Genomic DNA, 18,491 nt, shown 5'->3' on the forward strand with positions numbered 1-18,491 from the left:
CACCGTATGCATGCTCTCTCTCTTGCTTTTCTTGCACACACCTCTAAACGCCCCAATGCCGATTCCGTTTCCCAAAATGCAAATGCTCCGTCCCTTAAACGCTATGCCCCTCTCTGGGAGTAAACAATGCAGTAGATGATCCTCGAAAATGAAGATGAGGAGGGTTCAAAGACAACGACCAGAGAAAAAGTTTTCCTGTTCGGCTAGTCGTTCGACATAGCCCTCGGGATGTGTTCAACATCATGATACTATCGTGGTAGTAGTGACAGTGGTAGGTGTGTTCTCATCCGCGGTGCGCTTTATAACAGGATTGACGGACGCTTTAGGCGTGACGTCAGAGTTGTCCTTGATTGCAACGTCTGGCTTCGTACCGTTGGGACGTGCCTTTAATGCCTGCCTGGAGTTGGAGCGGGAGCTTCTGATGGTCTCCAACTTGGGCCGTCGGGGAGGACTTGACTTCTCCAACGAGTCCCACGTGCGGTGCTGGACAAAGTCGTCCTCATCTGAGGAGTTCTCTACGGGCGTCATAGGAGCGCGCCGAGCGCGGGCGATACGCCGACGTTCTACCAGCTCGCCGTCCGAAGATACTTCAGAATCTAGCGAGAGGCTGCGGCTGCGGTTAGACATGCCCCTGCTCGATACCGTTGTCCGCCGGGACCGTCTCCCGATGAGCGAGTCGATCAACTCTGATTCCGAAGGCGTCTCCTCCAAGGGCGGCTTCTCGCCTTGTTGCCGCAACTTCTTCTTTAATGCCTTCTCACGGACTAGCCTGTCCAAGGGTGTGTCCTCAGACGCCATTGTTCTCCTGCTTCCGACTGTGCTGGTACTCTGCGTCCTGGCGACGGGGATGCGGCCCTCCATGAGCTTGGCAGGGGGCGGCGGCTGCAACATCCACTTGAGCGCATCGGGACGGGATGGCTTGCTTCCTACTATCGGCGGGTGGTACTCGTTGACGGGTGGATTTCTCGGCGTGCGGTAAAAGTTCTCGCGGTCCTCATCGGTGATGGGCTTCTCTAACCCCAACTTCTCCTCCATGTAGCGCCCTGCCGTGTTTCCAGCCTTTGCGATGTTGTCCATCAGCTTGTGGCCCATGCCGGTGAAGTTGTGACCCCAAAGCTCCTCGTCCTCTCGCTGATATAGCTCTCTGTTCCAGCCCTCGCCGGACAGCTTCCGACCGGTTTCGGTACTTATTGTCGGGGTTGCAGGGCTGGTACTCTCAGCGACAGTGCTCGCGCCGCCAAAACTCGCGGCTGTGCTCGTCCGGCCGGCACTCGCCAGGCCTCTCTGGCTCGAATTCTTGTTCGTTGACTTCTTGGGTAGGTGTGGTCCTGCCGCCATCTCTTCGGCCCAGAATGGGTTTGTGTGAAACGGGTCAGGATGACGGTAGAGCCCTGGTTGCTCCATCTCGATTTTTCTCTTCACCTCCCTGTCCTCCTTGGCCTTCTTCTTCGCCTTCCGGAATGCCTTCATCTCGTTACATGGTGTACATGCGAGGTAGTAGAAAATGGCCGACTGGATGGCGACTGGTAATGACATGTTTGCGGTATGGCTGTAACCCCGGCGCGGGGAGAAGGTCTGGAGTGTATTCGGGGTCCAGAAGTTCTGTTATACATGGAAGGCAAGGTGTCTATTCGGAGGGTTGGCAAGGTGGTGGTGAGGTAATGGTTGTGGGTGTCGGAGGGGGTGCCGACTTGGTTGTTCGAGCGGTTCGCGGGGAGTAAATAAGTGTCCAGGTGGAAGGAAAGTGATAGGAGCCACGAGGAGGAATAGGCAATCCAAATAGACAAAGCGTATGTTAAAAGGGAGCCAGTATAAGGTGAGGTACGGGATGGTAGGACTCGGCGCCTTGGAACTTTAGATGAGTTGCCCAGGGAAGGGAAAGGACCGCGTGCCAGTGCCAGAAGGAAGTCTAAAGCGCCATTGAAATGAATCACCGGCGCAGAGCCCAAGACACAGTTTCGGTACGGGGGCGCGAATGCTTTAAAAGTGACTCGGCCTGTGCGGCCCCTCGAAGTACCGGGAGTATCGAGGCTTGGTGTTGGGAGGACGGAGTGAGGTTTCAAGGTTGAGTGACGGCGGTGCTATTCTCGAGGGGTGCGTGTAAGAGGCACACGCACAGGCGCAGGCGTGACAGCAGCCGGTGCAGTCTGCAGTTTGCAGTCCAATCCAGCTGGCAGGGACTAAAAACGCAACTTGTAATGCAGTAGACAAGCACCACAAGCAAGCTGGATTGTAATGTAGTTAGGAGTGAGATAATAGGACCGTAGCGCACGAGGCGGCGGTCTGGGTGCCGGATGAGGATGGATGGACGGGCGGGCTCGGACGGAACGGTTTAGAAAGTAGGGAGGACCAGATGATGATGGTTGAAGATGAGAGTGCCTCGGAGGCTTGCGTCGCGTGAGCGAAAAGACGTTGGCGTATGCCGTAAGCTACTGCGTGTCTCTCTCTTTCTCTCGCGCTACTACATGGAAGGATGACGATGGATTCGATTGGCGGTATCGGGCGGGTTTGAGATGGGAAATTGAGACACAGACACACCAGATTCGTAGAAGGGGGAAGAGAGGGGGGACGGGAAACAAAAGGGAGCAAAACAGACTAAGGGAAAAAAAGAAAAAGGCGGGTGAATTGAGGACGAAATGGAGTTGAACTGCTTCGAGACGACGTTTCGAAAAGGGAGGCGGAGGCTTGCGCAAGGGAAGTAGCGCCCAACTCACCTGCACTCACCCAGTCCCTCCTCGGTCTCCCTCTTCCTCCTGCCTGTGCCCCCTTCCTCCCATCGGGCAATCAATGAAGGGGGGGGGGGGGGGGGTGGGGGGGGGCGCGGGGGCTGGGGGAGCGGGGGGGGTGAGCGGCCGGGGCCGGGGCCGGGGCCTGGAGGGGGGGGGGGGGGGGGGAGTGGGTGGAGGCCCAGTCGCATGGAGACTGAGAGGCGTGGACTGGGGGGGAAAACTGTGGGTTCCTCGACGGCAACCGGGGGTATCTTAGCGAGGGGCACAGGGGCCTGGGAAAGAAGGGTAAGGGGAGGGGAGGAAGCGAAGACAAGTACGGATACTCTGTACCGTGTACATGTACCTGCACCTAACACACGCTGTCCATCATTCTTTTCCTCTTCTTCTTACCAATCCATCCTCGACATCCGTCAGGTCGGATCCCTTGAACTATCAATACATACAGTTTGTCTGCCACCCTTCTCGCTACTGTACAGGATATTGGAAATGAATGAGAAAATACATCGACCAATTCATTCCAGGACTGAGTCGTCGGTTGATTGCGTAGCCCATCTTCATCAGACACTTACGAACGTCCACTTTACGCCAGATGATCACGAGAGATTGCGGTTCCCTCCACGGGTTAAGCGGACGGGTCCTGGACTTCTGAACACCGTGACACCCCCGACTATGGATCGAGCATGCACGCCGTCCGGCCTACCAGATACCAGATATGGCACTGTCTAGGCTGGGGCATGCCAATCATCGCAATCACTGGTACAGTACAGGCGCGCGGCGCAAGAGGGGGTGGAGCGAGTGTATCGCTGTCCTCACCCGTTCTCGAGATTCGTCGTTCGTCGTCTCTATGCAGGTAAATGTGCCTCCATTCCACAACACTCACAACACCGCGAATGGCTGTCTGCTATGCTGTATGCATCACTTACTGTGCTACACCTTCCCCTCCCGGAAACGCCAATCCGGGGCAGCTCTGTGCCTCGTGCCTGCGTCTGGCTGCTGCTGTGCGCTGTTGAGTTGACCAGTCACCCGCTGTTCCACACGACACAAGTCGAATCAGAATGCAAGTCGAGTGTGCCTACCCGACCTCGCGTCACTTGGATCTTGGAGGACAAACCAAGTCGAGGTCAAGACGGACAACCTTGGAAGTCGGACAGACAGAGGTGCCGGTGACCCACGGAGCGCATTGCAGCGCATCACATCGGTTCCTCGTCCAACGTGTGTGTGTTTCCCACCGCCCGTCGCTCGAATCCTGACGGGAGTCTGTCTGTCCAAGATGCGCATAGACGGAGGTAGACTTGCCAACGCACCGACTCAAGCTGCCCATCTGCTCGTGGCCGCTGATCCGTCTTTTCGTGCTTTCAACGTCTGCAACCCGTCTGCTCGTCGCTCCTCTCTACAACCCGTCTTTTCTTGCAAACAGCGATGAGAGGTCCGTTCATATCGGGGCGGCGCAGAGTGCGGGCGGAAGATCTCAATTGGCCAAGACTTCGAGCTGTTTTACACACTGAAGTGGGAGATCCAATGTAGCTGGTACTTGCTCCAGATCGCACCTAGGCTCCCTCCATGGACCATGTCCCCTTCCCCTCCCATAACCCCTCCCCCCGACAACCTGACCCCCGAGGGATGGGAGTGCTAGTCTCGGGGCACCAGATTGACCAGTGTTCGAACTTGAATACCATGCACCACGCAGCACGACTCTGGACCGATCTACCTACCTAGTACCGCCAACTCTCATCCATCGGTTAACCCAATTGCCCAGTACCGCTCGAGTCTCGACACTGGATAGCCGACCCAACGGCCTACGGGGACCCGGAAGCGGGACGGAGCTCCATGAATCTGCAACTCGGCCAATTTGCGCCGCGTCGCGCCTTTTGGTCGCAATGGTATCATTCCTACATAGTAGGTAAGTTCCGATAGATGGCGCCCTGCGCGCGTACAATCAGTCCATGATCCGTACATTGTATGTCATGATTTACCACTTACTTCAATTTAGTCATGGAGAATCCCCCCCCCAAGCGTCGAAGTGGCCGGTGTTAATTTCACTTTTCTGCTCCGCTCTGCTACCCAACTGCCACAACAGGATAACCCGTACAACGAGATTGTTCAATCTTGTTTCCCATTTCCACCAGAGAAAAGCCCGACACGACGGCCTCCGATGCCGCGGACGCCGCGCCCCGAAACTGGCAGCTGGCATCTCCAGCCAGCACCGTTGATGTCTCAAGCCCCCCTCATCCCGAACAATCCGCAACGACCACTGGTGGTACCCAACTTCACCATGGCGTACGGCCTCGAGCGGCGGTCTAAACCTTCTCTGCTCAGGCTCCGGGGTGTAAGGGAGTCGGCGTACCTAGCGCACGTTTGTTTACCAGGCGGTCCGTATCTCTCTGTCAAGTCCCGTCTCACTCACTGCACCGTGGGCATACCAGACCACAAAACGCCTCAGCGTTTCGCGCGCGCTAGGTGAGGTTCTACCTCGGCGACTCCTCACTCGCCTCGTTTCCTAGTTCCTACGCAGCGCCGCCTGCGCCTGCACCGCTCCCTGATCCATGGGCCATGCCAATGACCCGAAATATCTCTCAACTCTCAATGCCCTTTATTAGCCTACAACCTTCCGCGCCGGCTCCCATTGAGTTGGTGGGCGTTACTGATGACCAGATCAGTCTGTCTGACAAGTCTGATTTACGAACGATGGTTGATTACTCCTTGCCTGCCACGCTTGCCAACCTGCCGGCTACCTGTCAGTGAACGGATACACCCATCGATGATTGTGCTTTGCCCCTCCCCCGTTCCACCTTACTCGACTCAGAGTCTCAGCCCCTCCAGCCCCTACTGGGCGTAACGAGTTACACAGCAGCTGGACCCTTGATTTGTTTAATGCGCAACGAACGCTTGGTAGCTTCTTGATCGCCCGCCCGCCATACTGCTACGGTATGATACAACCAATTCTTTTAATACACTAGCATAGAGGAAAATCTCATCCCCGCTGTTTCTGTCGTACACTGAGTAGGTGTATGGGATGCGCATGCGCGGGCCGCGGGAGAGGCATTCCCGTGGAACCCGTGGAAAGATGAAATGCCGCAGTCGATGTTACAAATCACAACAGACGTGCAATTGAATATGGTTCCATTCCCCTGTCACATCATCGACAACTCGGGAAAACCATGCAGTGAAGGAGCAACCACCAGCTCTTTGGGAAAGTTTAATCAACCTCCCGAACGAAGCGTCTCCCGAAGCAACCAGCACAGCAAAGCAAGAAACTGCGCGGTCAGGAAGCATGAACTTGAATAACCTTTTGATTATCGGATCTTCTCCATGGGGGGGTGTGGACCTCGAGAGGACCGGTTCAATACCGACTGGCTTTTTTGCGCGTTCCACCTCGATACAAAAGCCAAAAGACATTTCCCACCTACAGAGTCTAGCAGTAACTTCAATGCTGTACACACTAAGCAAGGTAAGGAAGTAGAACATGTACACACACCCCGCCAACGCATCCGCGAAAAAGTGAAGGTTTGAGAGACGCCAGCTCAGCTCGCCTCACATTAAACGTCATCCATCGCGCACCAGACGCGTTTGATATCAAACGCACACAGTTCAACGGGGACGGGCACACACCGTAAAGCAGAGAAGACGCCTCACTCACACAAGTCGTAATTTCACATCAACTGGACCGAAATCACTACCATGTACACCTTAATTACCCAACACTCCATTCTCTCATACACTTCATAGGCCATCTAAAGACTCAATCCCGCTCCCCCCAATGGCGAAGGACCGAAGGACGCAAGGAGATTGGCAGCTTCGTCACATCTACCCACGCCCAACAGTAAACATCTCTAGTTAACTCATCACTTTAATTAAAAAAAAAAAAACATGTGAATTCTGCATGTCTCACCTCCGCGTCTTGGCTCGTCTTGCAAAGCCAAACCCCCACACGCCCATATAGTGCTATGCACTACCTAGCTAAACTAGCCTTTCCGTCACCCGTGATCCCCGATTTCCATCGCCTTGGAAATATCCCGCTTCATCCGCTCTTTCCTCGTCCAACTAACCAACCAACCAACCACTCAGGCAAGCAAGAGGTTGACCGAAAAAAAAAAAAAAAAAAACCTCCCCCGCCCCCCCCCCCCACCTACCACCGCCCCCCCCCCCACCCCCCCCCGCCCACCCCCACCCCCCCCCACACACACCACCCCCCCAACAGGCACACAAGAGGTTGACCCAAAAAAAAAAAAAAAAAAAAGGGCCCGGATCCACCTACCTACTTTCAGACGCTCTCCTTCCTACCTCTCTCGATTGCCAGCTGCGTACCATCTGCTCACGCCGCTCATGCATGCATGTCTAGAACCTGAATTGCAGCCAACGTACATACTCCCCCTTCCCCCCTTCCTCCGCCCGTTCCTCTTCCTACCGTATGGCGGTCAAGGCAAGACCACGCACAATGTGACAGTACCTTTACCTTCTGCTGCCTACTTCTACCTCTCCGTTAACGCCAACAACCCCCACGCTCCCGAGAGAAAGTCAGCATAATCATTACGTCCCTCCGCCCACGCCCGCGAGGATGCGCTCTAGGAATGGGCGGCTCAGGTGGAGAGATGGAGACTCCCCTCACAGACTCACATGGCCCAACAAGACAGCTTACCCCGGCCTCGGTTGACTGCTAGCCTCAATCGAGGACACCGATCTAACTACAACGCATAAGGGCTACTCTTAGTAGGCAGAGATCGTGATGAAATACTGGGCGGGGGGGCAGCATGCAGTGTGAACTTGGAGAGCCAATCACTGTGCCATCACTTGACCTGGCACCATCCCAATGACATGGCAATATAATGTTTCAAAGAGCAAATCACTACTCGTCTCAGGGGACAACGAACAAAGTACTGGTGGAAAAGAAGACTTATTGAAAGATTCTGGCGGGAACCTGTGCTACGCACACAACGACTGAAGGGGCATGGCCATTCCCATGTGATCCAACCAATCTGCCCTAAAGGAAAGGTTTCATTTTTGTTCTTCCCGCCCGAGACCATTTTTCAACTTCCTCGTATACATCGTGATCCTGCGTCACTCTCCCCTTTGTTTCCCCTCCCCATCAAATAGTTGGTCTCGAGGCTAAAAAGGAAGAAAAGAAAGCATGTGCAAATCACTCAGCCCGCTGGCCAATGTAATCCCCCAACTCCAGATCTCATGCTGTGGCCGAGATCGTTTTTGCGTGTATGCGCGATAGCAAGCCATGCGGCCCTCTCGACCACGCTGCCGTCTCGCGGAAACAGGATCGAACCGATGTCGGCGCCGTCTTCATGACGTCAAAAGGATTGCATGTGAGAGTTTTTAGGTGTGCCGCACTCCAGGAAGAAGTATTGTACAGTTAGAAGAACAAGTGACATCCAGACGACGCGAGGACGATGGGGTAAAGTTGAGAAGCGCGCGTCTGGGGGCGGAATATCCTGGAGAATGACATCCGTAGCGGTAGTGACCGCTTATACATCCCACTCCTCCTCCTCCTCGGTGCTGAGGGCGGAGAAGGATCCAAAGTTGGACTGGACGGGCTTCGCAGCCTTGCCGTTCGACGCAGGCTTCTGGACGGCCTGGGCGACGGGGCGAGCCGGAGCGGCGGCGGCGGCTGGCTTGACGGCCTCTGGGGAAGGAGAGCGGGTCTCCTTCTTGGTCTTCTTGGACTTGGCCGGAACAGTGTTCCACTCGTCCTCCTCCTTGAGACGCTCCATTTGCTCCTCCTCAGAAGGAAGCGAAGAGATCCAGTTGTTGGAGGTTTGAGCGGGGGCGGCAGAGGTGCCGTTCTTAGCCGGAGCCTCAAAGGTGTCGAGGGGCTGAACAGCAGCGGAGGTGCCGTTGGTGGAAGCGCCGTTGGGAGAGCCGGCGGTCCAAGCAGACTTGTTGCCGTTGACGCTGGCCATGAACTGGGAGCCGTCCTTGGCGGGGATGCCGGCGGCCTCGCGGGCGGTACGGCGCTGCTTCTCGAGCTTAATTTTGCGCTCCTTCTCCTCCTCCTCGCGGGCGGCTCTCTTGGCCTCAACCTTCTGGCGGTTCTGGCGCTGCTTCTTGGTCTCAGCCTGCTCGGGGGCCTTCTGGTTCTTAGGCTTGGGCTTTTCCTTGTCGGTGCCGGTCAGGCGGAGGACGGAGGGACCGGACGCGGTGGGCTCGAGCATGTCGCTGACGCCACTGGGGTCGGCAGGGGTGACCTCGGGCGAGGCGGCAGGGGAGCTCTCCTCGGCCTCCTCAACAGCCTCGACAGCGCGGGCAGAGGAAGCGGCAAGCTCCTCCTCCTCCTCGGTGACCTCGGCAGGCTTCTTCTCAGCAGCGCGCGACTGCTTGACGGACTTGGTCTTCTTCTTCTTGGCGTCTGCAGAAGCCTTGCCATCAAACTTCTTGCCTTCCTTGACACTGGCCATTCTCTTGGCGAACTCGGCATTATCAACGTCCTCCTTAGGGTCATTGCTCAGCCATGTGCCAGAAGGCTCGACTGCGCTTGTGGAAGCCTTCTCCTCTGGCTTTTGTGAAGTAAAGGCGGCCTTGCGCTGCTTCTTTGCGTTGGTGTCTTTCTTGGGCTCAACAGCGGCCTTGGCGCTTTTGGCAATCTGCGCAGGCTTCTTCTTGCTAGAGTAGTTGTAGATCAAGCCACCGGCGACGATGAAGCAGACAAGGTAGCCGCCCATGGTCTGGGTGTTCAAGAAGTCGGAAACTGTCATTGTTGCGATTGTGGATGGCGCAGGGTGCTACCAGATGGGTATTAAGGGGTAGTGTAGATTATGCAGCGTGGTGCAGTTGAAGACAGCGAAGAGAATGGCTCGTCGGATCTAGGGCCGCAAGCTCAGGGTGCCGTTGAGGGTCACAGGGTATCTTCGATGCCTCACTGATGGAGAAGTTGTGGAGAGAGATTCGGATGCCTGGTGAATGAGAGGTTAGCAATGGAGTCCAATTTGTGCTGAGCTCTGCACAGGAGCAGATGATCCTAGATGTCTGGGGCAAGCGCCGATCGGAGACGTACAGGTGGAAGGTGCGCAAGGGAGATGTGGGCGCACAATTGATGAGCTGCTTGAGGATGAAAGGCAAGAGCGGTGATGCTCGGGGGTTGGGATTGTTGAAGGAGAAACAACAAGGATTGGTAAAAGGGAAGAGGGAAGAAGGGCGATTGGGAGGCGTTTCGACCACGCGGTTGAAAGACGGCTTGGATGTCGTGTTCGGATGCAGGTAGCTGGGCAAGGAGAGAGAGACAGGCCGAAAAAAAAAGTTACCAGGTGGCTTCTCAGCAATTGTGCCTGTCGCCAGTGGCCCAGCTCCAGCTCCAGAGCCAGTAGCAGCAAATGGGGGTCTTTGGCTGAGGCAAGCGCCCGGGGTTCATGCCACGGATGCAAAAGCCGACCGCTGGAGAGATCCACGGGTATCTGCTGCTGCTACTGCGGTGCTGCACCGTGTGCACCAAACCCTGACATGCGTGGAGCCCGAGTCTCCGGGAGTGGCGATTGCGTATGTTGTTTGGTCTTCCCAGGGATGTGTTTCTGGCTCAGATGAGGCAGCAAAGGAGAGGGCGAGACACGGGTGTGTGTGTGAGATGGGATGCGATATAAGGTAGGAGGAAAGAGAACACTTGAGAGAATGGTTACACTTACTGCTTGACAGTTGCACTGAGAGATCTGGTATTTTGCCTCGAGCCACTGGTACAGGTGAGGTAGGGAAGGTAAGGGTAGGTATGGTAGGCAGGTAGATGAGGTTATCTCCAGGGTGCTGTTAGGTAATTTCTGGATCTCCAAAGTGACAGCTTCGCGTTTCCACGGGGTCGAGGGATCCGCACCCCCCAGCACGGACTCTGGTCGGGCGAACGTGGAAAAATGGAGCAGAGACAGGTCACGTGGAGAGAGGCAACAATTGGTGAATGGAAGGCAAGGGGGCATCACCAGCGCGGAAGGTGTCACTTACACGTGACTGTGGTGACCTGGCTCCACAAGCACGCTCCATGATTGGGCCAAATGGCACTGAGGTGCTTGGAAAACAATCTGGCAGGCACGCCGATAATAAATGACTGTTTCCTGGTTGGAAGCTGTCAGTGCAGCAAGTCAATTGACGTGCAGCCGAACAATACCATGGGGGATTCCCGGTCAGACTCGATGGTTACGTGTACATCCCGTAGCCTCAAAAAGAGTTCAAGGTGCCTTAAAAATAGCTTTTTTGCAGACAGCCAAGTGAGCAAGGTACCCTCATCTGAGCAAACTTCCCGAGGCCTTTCTCCCACGTCTCATCCAATGTTTGCAAGGTCCAGAGTTGCAACTTGCCGCATGTCAAATTCATTTCCCTTGGCTTCCCGATAAGAGCTGGGGGAGTTCTCCGTAGGCAGGTGTCCAGTGCTCCAAAGTCCCCAACTTCCCGCAGCGCCTGCCTCGTCTTATCGACAACACTGGATCGCAGCAGCTCGAAACGGCTTAGCGCGTCCTCTTCGATCTTCGGCCGCGGCGCCGCGCAACCCCGCCATGGTCCCTCGACGTCTACGATGAGGGGTCAGCCGCCTAATTTCTCAATGCGACACCGACGCCCTGCTCTTTACTGTGTGCACACAAAAAAGGCCCGGCGAGAAAGACGGGACTCACGCATATATATTCCGGGGGCCGGTTTCTATCACCTGCACCGGAGACAGGCGGAGACCGGACACCTCCGTCAAGCTTACCTCACGTGCCCGCCGAAGTCCGCTCCTGACTCATCAACTATTGGTTTCCTATCTCACTGCTGTGTCCCAGCTATCTCTCAGTGTACCTGATCAACTGTGTCTTTTGAGACGATATTGTTCTCATCCTCGTAGACAGTTTTCATCTCCCATTTGAACACAGTCTCATACATCAAGTACCACAGCCATGGCTCCCAAGAACCGCGTCATCATTGATTCCGACCCAGGTGAGAACTGAATGAATGAACGAATAAAGAAAGTACCATGATGTGCAAGTAACTCACGCACCCATGCCAGGTATCGACGATGTCCTGGCCATGCTCCTGGCCCTGTCGGCCTCCCCTGAGGAGCTGGAGGTCATGATGATTTCAGTCACTTACGGAAATGTGCCTCTGCAGAGGTGAGTTACGACACCGTGTCAAAAAAGCCTCGCCATTTTTTTTTCTCAGATTTAACCATCATAAAAGCTGTTTGAAGAATACTGTGGCCCTCTTCCACGTTTTAGAAAAGGAGATTGCGTGGCGCAAAGAGAATGGAAAGCCCGAGGGCTTCGAGTCCCTGAAGGCCTACAAGCCCATCGTGGCAGTCGGTGCCGAGCACGCTCTGGAAGACGACGAGCTGGCCGCCGACTACTTCCGTAAGGCACTAGTCGATATCCCTGCTGTGACCATCCTCACCTAATCTCCTGCAGACGGGCTTGATGGCCTTCACGGCGTCCACGAGAAGCACCCGCACCTCTCTCCGGATGACCGCTGGCAGTCCCTCTTCCACACCGAGAAGAATGTTGACCACGACCCTTCGCCGTTCAACCAGTACTTCACCCCGGCCAAGCAGGTCGCCCACAAGGAGATCCTGCGCATCCTGAAGGAGAACGAGCCCAACACCATCTCCATCTGTGTCGTCGGCCCCATGACGAACGTGGCCCTCGCCGCCGCCGAAGACCCCGAAACCTTCCTCCGCGTCAAGGAACTCTGCGTTATGGGCGGCGCCGTTCACGTCGAGGGAAATATCACCCCCCACGGCGAGTTCAACACGGTTGCCGACGCCTTCGCCGCCGCGAGGGTCTTCGCCCTGACGTCCCCCAACCCGCGCTCGACCATGCCGCCCATCTCGAATAAGCAGTCATCCCTGCCTCCCTATCCGGCGAGGCTGTCCAAGAAGCTCAAGCTGACGCTGTTTCCCCTCGACATCACGACTCCCCACCTGCTCGGACAGAACTACTTCACGGAGACCATCAAGCCCATTGTCGAATCCGGAAGCCCCCTCGGCCTGTGGGTCAACCACTTCATGTCCAAGTGCTACGAGAAGGTCGTGGAGATGGAGGGCGACGGACAGGAGCCTGGTCTCTCCCTGCACGACCCTCTGACCGTCTGGTATCTGCTGACGCAGTCCGACCCCAAATGGAAGGCTGTCGCAGAGCCGGAGGACATCCGCATCGAGACGACCGGCCAGTGGACGCGCGGTATGCACGTCATCGATCGCAGACTCCGTGTTAAGTACAACGAGGCTACCCTCGAGGCCAGCGAGGACGGCGATAGCGTCGACGTCTTGACACTGGCCGAGGTCCCTGGCGACAATGGCGGCTGGCTCAGCACCAGCAGGGGCAACAGGATCAACAGGATGATCGAGTCTCCTGGGGAGGAGTTGTTTGCCCCCGACATGATGAAGAGAATCTTCGGATGAGATGGAGACAAAACACACGCGTTCAAGCCTCCTCCTCTGTGAGTGTGGGCTTTTTGTCGTTGTCTCGTGTCAGCACAAACATCATTTGAGACTTGTAGTATGGAGGAAGATCTGGATAGAAGAAAGGCAGGCGCATACCCCATAGGAAACCCAATGTCATTCTATAGCAACCCAAATATGTGCAAAAACGCCGTTATTTTGTGTGTGTGCATGCGCAGGTGCATGTGTGCTTGTATGCGCGCACGCCTGCTTGCCTTGTTGGCAGCGCAATCTCATGCCCTTCCCAACACTCGGGTATCCCGCTCATAATCAAACATCCCGTGACTCAGTATTGAATAAAAAGCCACTCTCGTCCTCGAAACCTTTCTTTTGAATATGTGTGTTTCATACGTGCTTGGTTCCTCCAATGGCGGAACCCTTGACTTCGGTCCAGTTGATGCTATCGTCTAGCGCTTCGTCTACCAGGCCAATCGTGCAAACGTTGTCGCCTCGGACGAGGTATAGGCCGAGGGGCACTTGGACGGAGGGCTCGCCGCTCTCGGGGGTCTGGATGACTCGCTCTTGGGCGCTGCTGAGGACCTGGGGCGCAAAACGTCTGTTAGCCAGGTGCAAGCCAGCGGATTCAAAAGGGTTGTCTTTGCGAAGGGGAAGGGAGAGGGGGCTTACGAGATTCGTGGACTGGTCTGCAGCTTCCAAAGTGCCCACCAGGATTCTCGAGTCCGACGTCACGATGAGGACTTTCTCTGTTTTGGGAGAATCGTTAGTATGTCATCGGGGAAGCAGTGTTGCAAGATGGCAGCTTGGGGACGCACTATTGAGGTAGCCTCCAAGGGTTGCCATGACTGCGGGAGCTGGACGGTCTGAGGGGGAGAAGATCTGGTGTGAAACTGGTGCAAGTGTTTGTGTCGAGAATTGCACTGTCTGTTGCTCGGGTTTATCTGATCGGGGTGTGCTCAGATCTGTCGCCCGTTGTATTATCGCAATGTTGAATCCAGAAGTTGACTGGTGAAATTCGGAATTCTGAGTGGAGGGACCTCAGAGCTCCCGAGCTAAGCTGTTTTGGGCCAATACAAGCACGACAAGGTCGGGTCTGTGCGCTCCCGGTCGTTCTTCCATCCAAAGCCGTTAAATGTCACTCGGTCACTCGACCTGGCGTCGAAGCCATCGCAACTTATCGTCGCGGTTAGCCGAGCTTGATTGGTCAAGTTGGGACGGTGTCACCCGCAAATATGACATGAACGGCCATCTTCTACTATTCGACAATGGCTCAACGTTGTATCGTTGACGCCGTTGATGAGTAGATGCCGCTGGGCCCCGGACCTAGCCATCGCAAGTTACAGCTATTCGCGATGCTACCGAGATTGCTGGCTTCAAAAGAGGATGGATGCCCAGCTTGCAGGCTGAAATATCCAGCTCTCTGGACAGCTGCGCCGTATGAACCTACTCGGCTTGCCATACTCACTGGACGACGAGGCCCGGCAGCAACATCACCTGCTCAATCGGGTGGCAATACTCTATATACTGCTTTCCCTTTCTCAAAAGTCTACGCCATTGCCTCTCACCGCCGTAGATGGATATATTTAAACAAGTCTCGAGAGGGGTGACGTATTCCACTGTTCGCAAAGTCAACAACTTTATACTCTCCTCCGTGTCAGGATATAGAGCGGCATCATCTCGACTATTTGATATGAACGCATCTGCCGAAGACGACAGGCCCAGCCAGGGCAAGAAACACACGCTCAATCGAATCGAGGAGAGAGCCGTCCGGTGCCTACTATTTCTGAGCGCTTTGGTCTTTTATGCCCTCGCCACAGCTCTCACCATCTTTCTATGCGCCGGTACATGGTCAAAGTCGGGGTTGAGATCGCCGAAAGCCATCAAGAATAGCGAGTCTCACCTAGTTACTATGAGTAGGGCGAGGCTCCAAAGAACCCCCTCTCCTTTTGCCTGCATTGATAATGATGATAGTGGTCGGCGACGTTTCCTCGGAGCTCGTTGGCCCCCGGGAGCACCGTCGTTGTTATTTGATACCTTAGTAGCTACTGCTACTCGCAGCTCTACGAAGACTACTCGGGGCGGGAGGGATGCACTCACCGGGGCCCCGGCACCCCCTTTGACCTCGAGAGCATCTAAGAAGATGTTGCCGCCGCTGTAGGCAGATCTTCGTCCTACTCCCAGGGGTCCTCAATGGGCGGGTTCTTGGCCCTGGAATCGCAAAACATCGACCTCCCCAGGGCCCGACCCTACGATAGCCTCTTCGAAACCCGCGCTCATAACCTACATTGTCTTCATGATATTTACCGTGTGCGTTTGGTTATGGAATTTCCTCGTCCGCATGATCAAGCACGCCCTCGATCGGTATCGCATCATGGCTGCGTCGCATACTCTGGCGGCGGCAGCCTTGCTCGCCGCCTCGACCCTGACGATGATGGCGGCCTGCGTGGCGGCTGGTATGCTCACTAAATACGAGAGCGTCTTCAACTATCACAGCGTCGGCAATCCAAAATTGGTCATTACGTGGGTTGCCTCCGTAAGCCATCTGCTCGCGGAAACGGCGTACGTGACCTCGGTGGTCAATGGTCAACGACTGCGGAAGCCAGAGCTATACCCATCGGAGCCGGAGCCGGAGCCGTCGGACATAGTATCGATGATGGACGAACGTAGAGCGAGGGAAGTGGAAATGCCAACGGAAGCCAAGAGAGACAGAAAATGACAGGAGACGTCTAGAAGAATTCGTTCGCGCAGGCGCTCGGGCGAGGCGCGCAGAAGCAACCCGCTCTCGCGTGGGTTGCATTCGCGAAGAGCACCAGTCAAAAGATGCCTATGCAGACCGCAGGTTGCCGTCGTACTCGAGAGTCGATCCGTACGCGCTGCGTGCATCCGTCAGAGGCGAAACGAAGCCAGACGATGCGTCGGGCCCGCCCATGGAAATGAGAGATTTGAGACCGGCTACGGGTAATCAGTCTCGTGCGGATAACTTGGATGTGCCGGCGCCGGACTATGAGCAGCATCAAATTGCTTCGGGTCGAGGTCCCTAAGTAGATAGGATCCGAGGGCAGAGAGGATGATTGTTTCTGACGTGGTATATGACTGGAAGCTGCTGTGTTCATACCCATCTTAGTTTTATACATAGCGATGAGGCGATATTTATTTTATGAAGTTCCATATCACTTTGCAACGATAACTAAAAAGCCACCCGGTGGCGGGAGTGACCAAGTCCACCATCCGGGGCCTACTCCGACCGCAACGGACCGCTGGACCGGCCCCAGTTGCGCTAAATTCACTTCGCTAGGTACCTTAGGGGAGCGCGCCAACTCCTAGCGGGTTCCAGCACATCTTAAATCTGACCTCATCCACCCGCGGCTCTCACTTCTCCTTCTTCATCCTCCCATCAACCACGCCTGCCCGCCATGTCGTCTCACGACAAACCAAACATCTACGCAGAGCTCCTCACAAACATCCGCCAGCTCTCAGTCGCAGTCACTCTCCCCTCGTCAGCAGGAGGACACACAAAGTCCTCCATCGCCCCCGACGGCCTGACGCTCCACATCCACCACGCCGGCACAGCATTCTCCTTCCCGCTCCCAGGAAAGGTCCTCGCGCAGGGTGATACCGCCCTGCCCACACCCACCTCGCCGGCCTCGCGCACGCTATCATGGCGTCTCCCGCTGGCAGCAGACCCCGCGGCCCCGCCACCGCGCGGCGGCAGCAGCGGCCTCGCCGACGACCCCGTCCCCTGGACGGCGCTGGACCTGCGCCCGGGCTCGGCCGTCGCGTGCAGACGCTGCGCCGCGTCCGTCGTGCCCGCGGGAAAGGCGAGGGAGTGGAAGGACCTGCCGAGCGAGAACTGGGCTGAGATGATGGACTTTTGGCACTGCCATAAGCCTGCTACGGAGCACGAGCACGGCCTGGAGGGGGAGGGGGAGGACCATGAGCATCTGACCAGGCGCGGCTACGGAGCGAACTCGTCCATTGCCGCGCAGCCTGGCGTCGGCATGGTGGATCTGACGTCGTTTCTGTTCCGCGAGACCGACTGTGCCGGTGTAAAGGTGAGCGATTTCCTCAGTTTCCGTCCCTTTCGTTGTTGTTGTTGTTGTTGTATCGTCAGCAAACCATACATCGTGGGATGGATTTCCCCATTCGATGCGGTAAACGTGACATGCGCTCTCAAAACGGGGGCATCAAGAAGGAGGCCACGTCGGTAGCAACTCGCTGCCAACTCTGTGATCTGGTCGCCGATACTCCGCCCCGAGATGAAACCATCCAACACCGTCGTCCCTGTCCTCGCGCAGGCTTCCAGGGTAAGACCGAAACCTCTCGCCACCCCTTTTGCGTGTGCGAGATGGTTTTGGTCTTGCTTTTGGTTGCAAGACTTGACGGACCCTCCTTGCTTTCACTGAGGATTTTCCAGAGCCTCGGGAAAACCTCAAAATAAACAATGAGGGACAATTTTTCTTATCCACATCGTCCCATTACGTGTAGCCCGATGTGATGTATTTCTCTCTTTCCCTCCTTACTTACTCTTCTTCTCTCGATTCAGTTCTCTCCTTCTTCATCGCCTGATGGCACAGGCGCAGCAGCCTCCAGCTCAGAAGTCCTAGCTGGCGAATCTGATCCACCCCCGCGGATGCTCCACGCCTCCTGCTCCAGCTGCGGAGCCCACCTCGGCTTCTTCAACGTAGCCATCTCCTCCGTCGTCCTGCTCAAGTGGCAAGTGTCATGCCAGACGATATCGCAGCCCGCCCCCGCGCCGCCCACCAGCTCAGAGTGCCTAGCCGCGACCCTCCTCGCCACCCTGTCGCGGTCAGGTTCCTCCAAGTCGGTCGTCGTGCCAACGTTCCAGTCGTCTCCGAGTCTGGCATCCGGCGGCGCCGACGAGGCGTCGCCGACATGGCCTGCTCTGCACCTGTGGATCCTCAACAGCAACATCACCTACGCCTCCTCGCAGCAACATACAAAACGCGTCGCAATCAAGGTCTTGTATAAAGAGATTTCCCAGAACGAGGCGGACTCGATGCTCGAGTCCATGACGTCTGACGTGCAGGAGGTCAACCTCCCGACGGCGGCGATTGTCGCCGCAGCCGAGGGATTGAAGAGCAGCACTGGGTTCCTTCCGCCGAGTGAGCGGGTGTTTAAGGACTGGAATGTTGGGTTGCTGGATAAATGGGAGGCAGGGGGAAGGTGAGGCGTGTTTCCCCTCCGAATTGACAAGGGGGAGGGATCAAGAGAGATGGCCGAGTGGAAAAAAAGAACTCGGAAAAAGTCAAAAAGTAGAAGGCCTCGTGAAGCGAGAAGACATGGTGGAAACGTCCAATTTTGGGGGAAATCTACAACGTTCCGTTAACGGTGTGTGGTCGGGGGGGGGGGAGAGGGGGGGGGGCGCAGAGGCAGGGGCGTGGCAGGAAGGAGAGGAG

The 18,491-nt window shown here is 56.1% G+C and overlaps 6 protein-coding genes across 6 annotated transcripts; 3 read left to right on the forward strand and 3 right to left on the reverse strand.

Moving 5' to 3' along the window:
* Positions 1 to 240: 240 nt before the first annotated feature.
* CORC01_11067 (uncharacterized protein) lies at positions 241 to 1,536 on the reverse strand (the record flags this gene model as incomplete). The annotated part of the gene is made up of 1 exon (XM_022622693.1): positions 241 to 1,536. The coding sequence occupies one exon, from the start codon at positions 1,534 to 1,536 to the stop codon at positions 241 to 243; it is 1,296 nt and encodes a 431-aa protein (XP_022470828.1).
* Positions 1,537 to 8,200: 6,664 nt separating this feature from the next.
* Positions 8,201 to 9,427, reverse strand: CORC01_11068 (uncharacterized protein; the record flags this gene model as incomplete). The annotated part of the gene is made up of 1 exon (XM_022622694.1): positions 8,201 to 9,427. One exon carries the CDS (start codon positions 9,425 to 9,427, stop codon positions 8,201 to 8,203), a length of 1,227 nt encoding a protein of 408 aa, XP_022470829.1.
* Positions 9,428 to 11,581: 2,154 nt separating this feature from the next.
* On the forward strand, positions 11,582 to 13,077 carry CORC01_11069 (inosine-uridine preferring nucleoside hydrolase; the record flags this gene model as incomplete). Its single annotated transcript, XM_022622695.1, has 4 exons — positions 11,582 to 11,621; positions 11,692 to 11,794; positions 11,862 to 12,031; positions 12,086 to 13,077. 4 exons carry the CDS (start codon positions 11,582 to 11,584, stop codon positions 13,075 to 13,077), a joined length of 1,305 nt encoding a protein of 434 aa, XP_022470830.1.
* Positions 13,078 to 13,461: 384 nt separating this feature from the next.
* On the reverse strand, positions 13,462 to 13,917 carry CORC01_11070 (LSM domain-containing protein; the record flags this gene model as incomplete). Its single annotated transcript, XM_022622696.1, has 3 exons — positions 13,462 to 13,656; positions 13,744 to 13,820; positions 13,890 to 13,917. The coding sequence occupies 3 exons, from the start codon at positions 13,915 to 13,917 to the stop codon at positions 13,462 to 13,464; spliced, it is 300 nt and encodes a 99-aa protein (XP_022470831.1).
* An 847-nt stretch (positions 13,918 to 14,764) lies between these two features.
* CORC01_11071 (uncharacterized protein) lies at positions 14,765 to 16,115 on the forward strand (the record flags this gene model as incomplete). Its single annotated transcript, XM_022622697.1, has 3 exons — positions 14,765 to 14,987; positions 15,312 to 15,708; positions 15,794 to 16,115. The coding sequence occupies 3 exons, from the start codon at positions 14,765 to 14,767 to the stop codon at positions 16,113 to 16,115; spliced, it is 942 nt and encodes a 313-aa protein (XP_022470832.1).
* Positions 16,116 to 16,487: 372 nt separating this feature from the next.
* On the forward strand, positions 16,488 to 18,262 carry CORC01_11072 (uncharacterized protein; the record flags this gene model as incomplete). The annotated part of the gene is made up of 2 exons (XM_022622698.1): positions 16,488 to 17,126; positions 17,618 to 18,262. 2 exons carry the CDS (start codon positions 16,488 to 16,490, stop codon positions 18,260 to 18,262), a joined length of 1,284 nt encoding a protein of 427 aa, XP_022470833.1.
* Positions 18,263 to 18,491: the final 229 nt, after the last annotated feature.

This window comes from Colletotrichum orchidophilum (assembly GCF_001831195.1).
Source record: "Colletotrichum orchidophilum strain IMI 309357 chromosome Unknown Scaffold_115.1, whole genome shotgun sequence".
Classification (NCBI taxonomy): Eukaryota; Fungi; Ascomycota; class Sordariomycetes; order Glomerellales; family Glomerellaceae; genus Colletotrichum; species Colletotrichum orchidophilum.